At 41.5% G+C, this 9723-nt stretch overlaps 1 protein-coding gene across 1 annotated transcript; it reads right to left on the bottom strand.

The window, feature by feature from the left end:
• Window positions 1-2129: 2129 nt before the first annotated feature.
• On the bottom strand, window positions 2130-3068 carry LOC123942041 (putative olfactory receptor 2W6). The gene has a single exon (XM_046005965.1). The coding sequence runs from the start codon at window positions 3066-3068 to the stop codon at window positions 2130-2132; it is 939 nt and encodes a 312-aa protein (XP_045861921.1).
• Between the last annotated feature and the right edge of the window lie 6655 nt (window positions 3069-9723).

Raw genomic sequence — 9723 nt, 5'->3', positions numbered from 1 at the left:
TTGATAAGCTTTTATTGAACTATCATCTCATAACGCTTAATTTAAGACCACAGTGGGTTTAAACACAAACATACACATATGGACATATGTGTAATATTTGTTTCTTTGGAGAAAGATTAAGCTCCATGGCTGAGAGAATTAGCTGGAAATTCCACAGGGTGCTTCCAAAAGTGCTGTTTCTATGGAGATTTATATTCTCTCTCGATCTCCTGCCCCCACTTCAAGATGTTGTTGATCCTAAAATAATGCATAGCTAAACAGCATAGAAATTATATAAAAATTACAATAATCATTTATAATTCTGGAGATTGGCTCTAAACATATTTTTATTTACTTAAAAGTGCATAGCATATTTTTGTACCAGGAACAAAAGTTGTTTTTCAGTGTAAGAAATGGAAAATGCCAGGTCATGGGTCTCCAAATTCTATACTTCTGCTGCATTAATAATGGCCTTAATAAACATCATCATGGCTACATATAACTTTTTACTTAATTTATAAAGTAGGAAAAAGCAACTAAATTCTAATCATTCTACCCTTTATGGGAATAATGGAATACTGTCTATAGTCAAAACTACACCCCAAACCCTTCCTAACAAGCCCTAACTAATCTAAAATAAAATGTAATCTATCTGGACAAAGTACAAGAATTATTGGTTACAAATAAGGAAATATGCACATTGTGTCTAAAAATGATATTTTTTGAGAACAATTTATTTAGGTATTTGGTATTTTTTTCTGGAGCCTCTAGAGTAATCTGAACTTTCTTTAAAAAGAAGTTGCTAAACATATCTTTCATCCAGTCCCTCATGATACCACTAGCAATACCCCCACATTTAAAAGTACTTATTTACTTGCAGAAACTTTAACATAACATATATTTTCCCAGGTTATGAGATGAGATTTATTCAACTGGTAATATTTCAGGTCTGAAGATACCTGCCTACCTTTAGGATTCATTCATCTAATACAGACTGTTCCAGTCAACTTCCACTATGACGGGCGAGGGACTACAGTCATGGGTATAAACATGAAGAAATCAACATGCAAAGGACACCCAATCATAAACATTCCAATAGTTCCCCAGAGCTGGTGTCACTGCTCTCTGCCTCTGTTCAAGATTATCCTGGTGACAGAGGGGGGAAGTGGAGGTTAATAAACTTCAAACATTTTAAGCATTTGTCAGAGTCATGGAGACAAAAAGTCGGATGGTGTTTCCAGAGACTGGGGAGAGGGCAGAATGAGGAGTTATTGCTAATGGACACAGAGTTTCCGTTTGGGAAGACAAAAAAGTTCTGAAGATAGACGATGCTGATGGTCGTGCGGCAATGTGAACACACTTAAACACACTGACGAGAGCCGAGAGAAATGTCAAAATGGTAAATGTGATATTGTGTATATTTTACTACAATTAAAAAAAGGAAACTAAACAAAATAAAAGACCTTTTAGCCTTCTTTGGGTCACAAATAAAGTATTAACCAGTACTGAATATGAACAAGAAACTGTTTTCCATATAAAGCAAATGCCTCGTGGTCTGACTATATAATGGTCTTCATTCACTTTTGCCTCAAAAGGCCAAACATAAATGTCTCTAAACTCATTATAGCAATAATACACAAGAGCTACACTATGGGCCTACATGGAGGTGTTGGAGATACTAAGAGCTAGATAATGGAATGGTTTGTTTTGCTCTCATCCAGAAATTTGGCACTATAAAAGTCATGTGAACTTCCTAGAAAAAAAAATACTTTTTTTTTTTTTTTTTCACTTCTAAGCATATCCTTTTCATATATGTTGTGGACTTAATGAGTATAAATCATTGTGATAGAGGCAGGCATGGGTACCAGAATGCCTGGTGTCGACTTTCATGGCTGGTATTTTGCAAGCATGCGTCATTGTTTGGTCCCGAAATGCAGCCCTCCTAGTGACTGGTGCCTGGCTTACAGGGACCTGAGAGGAGTACAAGCAAGTGCGGACTCAGGAACGTCGCGTCTTCTCAGCCTCTCTAAACGCTGAGCTCCCAGTCTCGTTGAGCGCCTCTTCCGTCTGCGATGTCAGAACAGTCCTCCATTTGCTATGCCTAACAATGTATACAAAAGATGGGTCAAAAGACAATCCGCAAACTTTTGCTATCCTTCTGCACCCCCCTTCCCCAGCGCCTTCTTCATGGCTTCTTTAACATCCTTGTTTCTCAGTGTGTAGATCAGGGGGTTCACACTGGGAGTGACGATCGTGTAGAAGAGAGTGAGGAACTTGCCCTGGTCCTGGGAGTAAGTGTTTGCTGGCTGGAGGTACATGTATATGATGGTGCCATAGAAGAGAGAGACGACGATTAGGTGGGAGCTGCAGGTGTTGAAGGCTTTCTTTCGCCCGGCGGCCGACTTGATCCGAAACACGGCTCGTGCGATGTAGCCGTAAGAGACGAGGATGAGGATGAGGGGCGCCAGGATGATGAAGATTGCCAAGGCGAACGCCAGCGCCTCGAGGCTCATGGTGTCTACACAGGCCATGCCGATCAGTGCTGGCATCTCACAGAGAAAGTGGTCCACCCGCCTGTGCCCGCAGCGGGGTAGCATCAACGTCTGGGGTGCCATTATGAGGGAATTGCCAAAGCCACTGAGCCATGCCACGGAAGCCAGCTGCCCACAGAGTCGCGGGTGCATGATGACGGTGTAGTGCAGGGGTCTGCAGACCGCAGCGTAGCGGTCGTAGGCCATCACCGCCAGGAGGACGCACTCCACCCCTCCGAGAGCCAGGACGAAGTAGAGCTGGATGGCGCAGCCCAGATAGCTGATGGTCTTGTCTGAGCCCCGAAGGTTGTAGAGCATCTGAGGGATGGAGCCCGTGGTGAAACACATGTCCAGGAACGAGAGGTTGGCCAAAAAGAAATACATTGGTGTGTGCAGCCGGGAATCCAGAGCGGAAAGCAAGATGATGGTCATGTTGCCAAGAAGAGTCAGCAGGTAAAAAGTGAGGACGACCACGAAGAGGATCAGCTCTAGGTGGGGACGGTCAGAGAAGCCCACCAGGATGAAGCCTTCGAAAGAGCTGGTGTTGTCTTTCTCCATCACCTCTGGCCATGTATCACCTGTTGGGAGAAAGATGAGCTTCTTTGAAGAGGGTAGAAGAGCGCCTGGGCGGCTCAGTCAGTCAAGTGTTCAACTCTTGGTTTTGGCTTGGGTTGTGATCTCAGGGTTGTGAGATGGAGCCCCTTCTTGGGCTTCTCCCTGGGGGTAGAGCCTGCTCAAGGTTCTTTCTTTCCCTCTGCCCCTCCCTCACTCCACCCCCAACACCCTCACAACTGCTCACACTCGCACACTCTTTCTCAAAGAATGAACAAATGAACAGAGCGTATAGATATACTCCCTCAAAATGAAACGACGGGTAAAATGGTAGAAGGGAAGTGCCTTTGGAAATGCTGGATGCTTGACTCAGGATTTCAGTAAGTATTAAGTCATTATTTGGTTTGAGGAGCACAGTATTTGGGGTTTTACAGATTCACAGCTGTGATTATTTACCAGCAATTTGTATCTTTCTTTTCAGTTTGACAGCTCATTATTTCAACTGCTCATTATTTTACAAGGAAATAAATTGATCCACTTTTTCTTTCTTTCTTTCTTTTTAATGGGGAAACACATTATGTAAACCATGGATAAGAAAAGTGGCTTATGGGCACCTGGGGGGCTCAGTGGGTTAAGCCTCTGCCTTCAGCTCAGGTTATGATCTCAAGGTCCTGGGATCAAGTCCCACATAGGGCCCTCTGTTCAGCAGGGAGCCTGCTTCCCTCTCTCTCTCTGCTTGCCGCTCTGCCTACTTGTGGTCTCTCTCTCTCTGTCAAATAAATAGATAAAATCTTAAAAAAAAAAAAAAGTGGCTTATATCTCTGCATCAGAGAACCAAGTTTGCTGTTAGGTGAAACATTATTCCTTTTTTTTTTTTTTTAAGATTTTATTTACTTATTTGACAGACAGAGAACACAAGTAGGCAGAGAAGCAGGCAGAGAGAGAGGAGGAAGCAGGCTCCCTGCTGAGCAGAGAGCCCGATGTGGGGCTCAATCCCAGGACTCCGGGATCATGACCTGAGCCGAAGGCAGAGGCTTTAACCCACTGAGCCACCCAGGCGCCCAAGGTGAAACATTATTCTTAATACGTCCCATCGATACTGGGAAACCTAGAGTCATATCCAGACTCAAAAGGGTACAAGTGATCAAGCAAAATCTTAGGATGAAGATGACCTCATTACTGTTTATAGCTATACCTCTGATTCTGTTCATTATATTCACCAGAGCATGACCCTAGCATATCTTCTCCTCTACCCAGTCCTATCCTCATCCTCTGTGATAAAATTATGTTTTATATCACCGCAGTTTATTTTAACTCCAGGACTAGGTAACTTCTCTGAAGTTGGCAATGCTTTCCTGTAAGGATGAGAAAGTTGCCAGGACTCAGTCGCCAATGGAGCTCCTATCCAATGTTCTTTTGTCAGCATTTCCTCTCCTCTGATTCACACTTATTCTCACAAAGAACTCTACTTTCGGGAAGACTACATTGATTATTTTATTTATGCGTCTCTTAGGATCCCAAAGAACTGAAAGATGGCATACCTTCAAGTACTCTTTCAATTATTTGGCATGTCTTAGGGTGAGTATTTGTATAATGTAAACTAACCAAGGCAAAGTCTCATTCTAACATTTTTGCACATGTTCCTAAGCACTAGTAAGACGTGATGGAGTTGGGATTCATTTCTCTCTCAGGTGCATCAGGGCGCAAAATAGGGGTCCACTGCTCTAAGAATGCTTTGTCATAATTACATCATGAGTTGGCATGTGTTCCTAACAGCTTTGAGATTTTGTACACTAAAACTTTGCAGTTATCAGAAGTTGCAGGATTGTCAAGTCATCACTCCAGAGGCTGCAATGCGCATCTCCAGTGGTCAGGAATGGATAGGATAACATGCAGGGGGTACATAATCCGCTGATTACATGACTGACAACCAACGCTTGGAATCAAGCCAGCACTGAGGACTTTTCCTCCACCTCCTGTAACATGGAAATTTTAAAAATATGTAATAGTCAGGAAAGAGCATATATGTGTATATAAATGATTATTCTTTTACATGATATGTGAGGGTGTCCATCCTTATTTAAACCTAATACAATGCCTTCTAAACACAGTCATGATCATTTTCTCCCAAGAACTATATGCATTAGTAATTTAATGGCACAATGCAATTTATCACTTGTGGCATTTAAGTAAGGTTCCATTGTTATGGGAAACAACAGGATTTTGTATATCCTCGTGACTTCTGAATCCTTGACCAGGTAATTTCAATTTCATAAGATTTTTAAAAATTGAACCAAATAATGTCTCAGTATCAACTGTAGATACAATTTGTCTATAATGAGTCAGGATGGGGAGTTATTGCTTACATTGTTTGGAGGAATGAGTATCATGTCTCAGGACTAAGAGAGGTGTTGGCACGTCAGAGCTAGACAAGCTGCCTGTTCTGTGACGCATGGAAGAGGAGGTAAATGCAAAGGACAGAAACCCTGAAGAATATTTTAGAAATCTCTTTCACTGACTCTCCATTTGGAGCTCAAAATCCGTGTTAATATTAAACACTCACAGTCACAGAGAGCTCATTATTCAATACATTCTCATGCCATGCAGGACCATATTAGTATTTTTAGTCTTAAGATTTTCCAGTTCAGTAGATTGCACTTCCTTTTAAATTCATTTTGGGGATAAAAACTCCATTAATGACTTCAAAATCTCTCTCCAACTTCTTCATAAGTGAGTGATCTTAAACTACAATCTTTAAAATTTGATCACGCCTATGAAAATAAAGTACACAGACATTTATGCTGTGACTATTGGCATACTATGTCAACTTGCATGTGATTCAGCTGTGGTCTAATGCGAAAAACAGCCCAGATACCTGGCTGAAGGCCAAGGTCACATTGCTTCCTGCACAGGATCATTAACTTACCAGATCTGACCGCCGTGTCAAAAATGCCATGTCCACGGTTCCTTGTCTTTCTTGGGACTTCACTTGGAAATCCAAGTAGGATGACCAGAGTGAAAATGAGAAGGAAAGAAAGAGGACATTTTGGAAATCTGCAGAAAAGGGAAGGGGATAAAGAGGCAAGACCCACACAGCAGTGAATCTGGATGGACAAGGAGAGGATATGGATGACCACACAGTCGTTACGCCCCGTGAGGGCCCCTAATATCCACATTCCCCTCCCACCCCAGAGTGGCAGTCAGAAGCCGGGATGTCTCTGATGCACACACAGCCGTGGGAGTACTGAAAGATCAAAGGATTCAAGTTTGGGAAAAAAGAACTTCTTACCGGTGTCGGAGTTGATATAGGATTGGATGTTTCCTCTTCTACCTCACCCTGCGGAGTTTCCTTTTTAAAAAAATTCCCTTAACTAATTATCTCTAATGAGATGTGGGAGAACATATGGTCTCAGGGGAAATATCACTCTTCCCAACACCCCCCGCACACACACACCAGGTTCACCCACGAGACAGACTGAGAGGGGGCACCGATCTTCCTCACTGGGCCTCATCAAGTGATGATAACCACACAGGCCCGGAGAGGGGCCAGTTCACACTCAATTCAGAAAGGAACCTAGAATCAGTGAAAAGATGTGCCAGGATCTATACGTGCCTCAGTTTACTTTTGTGATACGTGTCCCCTGCTACTTTCTTATTGCATGCAGCGCTAGGCATAGTCCTTCACCATTGTGTCTATTCAAGATTAACTTTCCGTGCCATTATAAGGCCCTTAATAGGACAGCTTAACTTGAATATTTTCCATTTAGGACAGATTTATCAAGAGTAAGCTAAAAAAAGAGATTGTTTTGACATTTAAGTTAATATAAAAACAAAAAAATGGACCAAAAATATTAAAACAATTTCATTTCAAATTGCCCAGTTAATTTTGGTATAAAAGTATTGAAATGATCTCAAGAATGTTACTATCTATCTGACAAATGACCTCACTGAAGTCATTAGACTAAACAGGATTTGGTTTTTAAAAAAGATTAAAAAATGGGGTGCCTGGGTGGCTCAGTGGGTTAAGCCTCTGCCTTCGGCTCAGGTCATGATCTCAGGGTCCTGGGATCGAGTCCCACATGGGGCTTTCTGCTCGGCAGGGAGCCTGCTTCCCCCTCTCTCTGCCTGCCTCTCTGCCTACTTGTGATCTCACTCTCTCTCTCAAATAAATAAACAAAATCTTTAAAATTAAAAAAAAAGACAAAAAATAATAGTATGCATGTGCCATTTCAGACCCCTTTCCTATCTGTTAGTCATAAGGTGACCAACATAGAATCAACTGCGTTTCAAAAGCTCATTTTCTATATTTAGCTGTAAATGACTTCAAAAGAAGAGATTTTAATTGATCCACATGAGATCAGTGTATAATTATGCTTTTTATATCTAAGATATCACTTAGATTTTAGTAACCATTATTACGAATATTTATGGCCAACCAACTTCAGTGACACTTCTGAACACTCTGCCAAATAGAAACAGGGCATAACTGGTCATTACCATGTCAAACGCTAGGTTTTAAATATAAATGTTATTAAAGTCATATAGTATAATCTTCTTTTTAAAGACTTTTTAAAATTGTTATTTATTTGAGAGAGAGAGCATGAGCAGGGGGAGTGGGAAGGGCAGGCTCCATGCTGAGCAGAGAGCCCGATGTGGGACTCGATCCCATGACCCTGGGATCATGACCTGAGCCGAAGGTAGAGACTTAACTGACTCAGCCACAGGCACCCTCATATAGTATAATCTTAATGCCACTACTTAAATTGTAAAGATGGAATATATGAGCGAGAATGATAGAATTAGCATCTCCATTAATTTATAAATATGGCATACAATGTTTTTTTGTCAACAAATATGGAAACACCTAGATGAGCAATCAAACCTAATCAATGTTAGTTCTGTGTTTGAGCGAACTTCTTGGCACAGTCAGATGAGCCCTCCTCCCGAGAGTAGTTTCTGATTCCTAGATGGAGTTGTTAGTTTGTACTACCGTCTCAGCCGAAGATTTTCTCACGGAAACTGAGGAGAAGTATCCAGAGAATTTGATGCTGTCAAGAGTTTCCTACGCGAGATAATGAGCCCCCCTGAGAAACGGAGCCGAGGTCCTCATAGGGCACTTAACGCCCCGAAGGATGTGAAATTGTTAGCCAAAGAGGACATTTTAGAACCAACCTTTAAATTTTTTTACCACCTCACTTCTCCCCCTTTTTCTCACACCTGGCCCATCACCACCCTTAACTATTCCAATGCATTTAAATTTGTAACTGATGGAAATGTTATAGTTAAGGAAAGCCCTTTTCTGTGAGATAAAATAATACAATCCAAGCTTTGTAAGTGACTACAGGAGATGCTCGCCAGCATCCCCATGTGATGTAGCTGTTGTAATGTGACACCATAGAAGGAAGTCTTTACCTCTATGTCAGTCATTTCCCTCAAACACAAGTACCTTTTTCTTTTTTTTTTTTTTTTAAGATGGTATTTATTTACTTGACAGAGAGATAACAACTAGGCAGAGAGGCAGGCAGAGAGAGAGGAGGAAGCAGGCTCCTGCTGAGTAGAGAGCCCGATGTGGGGCTCGATCCCAGGACCCTGAGATCATGACCTGAGCTGAAGGCAGAGGTTTAACCCACTGAGCCACCCAGGCGCCCCCCTTCCCCACCTTTTTTAAAGTAATCTCTACACGCACCGCAGGGCTCAAACTCACCAACCCAAGATCAAAAGTCTCATGCTCTTCCAAGAGAGCCAGCCGGGCATCCTTCATCAAATGCAATTACCTTTAAACAAACTTCTTTTATTGTAACTGAATCTAATTTATCATCAGCCTTTGTGGAAGTAAACAACAGATTATTTAGAAAACTTTTATCACACACAGTCATAAAATTTGATGTCAAGTGTCCATCATTTCTTTGACCTTCATTTCCCAAGTCTTTACCTCATTGTGGTTTGACCAGTCACCAAGTCTTAAAACATCACAGTGTCCCTGAACGCCCATATTCCTGAAGTTTTAAGGTCACACATGATCTTCCTTCTTTCTCCCCTTGCTCTTCTTCTCCCTTTCCACTTCTCTGGCCCTGCCAGTAAATCATTAACTCTGACTTGATCTGTTGTAAGACTCTCTGAAGTCTTGCTACTAAAAATTATTTCTCACTTTGCTACAAAAGGAGTCTTTCTTAAATACAGGTGTTACCATGCCAGTGCTCAAAGCCCTGAAGTGGCCCTTATTATTATCTATGGAAATACACATATATTCCTTAGTATTCATGTTGGTTCTGGACCAGCTTCCATTTCCAGTTCCATCTACAAGAACTTCTGTTTATTTTACACTTCAAATGCATTAAGCTACTCACCATTTTCCTTACATAATGACAAGCTGAATCATCTCTGGAAAAAAAACTTGTAATAAAGGGGAGGGAGAACAGCCTTAGAGACAGAATGGCTCAAACTCCAGCTCAGAAACAGGTGAGACCGGCTTAAAAACTAGAAACCTCACTATCACGGGGGAGGAAAATTACTTTGAAGAATTTCTGTAAAATGAAATAAGGTACGAAATATTAAAGAGCTAGCATTGCCCTTGAAATAAAGTAGATCTTTAATAATGGTGATTTTTCCTAACTATATGTCTCCTTGCTTGATGTTCTTTCAGATGGGAATGTTCATTCTA

The sequence above is a fragment of the Meles meles genome, chromosome 5 (genome assembly GCF_922984935.1).
Source record: "Meles meles chromosome 5, mMelMel3.1 paternal haplotype, whole genome shotgun sequence".
Classification (NCBI taxonomy): Eukaryota; Metazoa; Chordata; class Mammalia; order Carnivora; family Mustelidae; genus Meles; species Meles meles.
This window is presented reverse-complemented; position numbering and strand designations above follow the sequence as displayed.

What these genes read in the sequence shown, in the direction of transcription:
- LOC123942041 (XM_046005965.1), bottom strand. Translation starts at nt 3,068, where the DNA reads ATGGAGAAAGACAACACCAGCTCTTTCGAAGGCTTCATCCTGGTGGGC.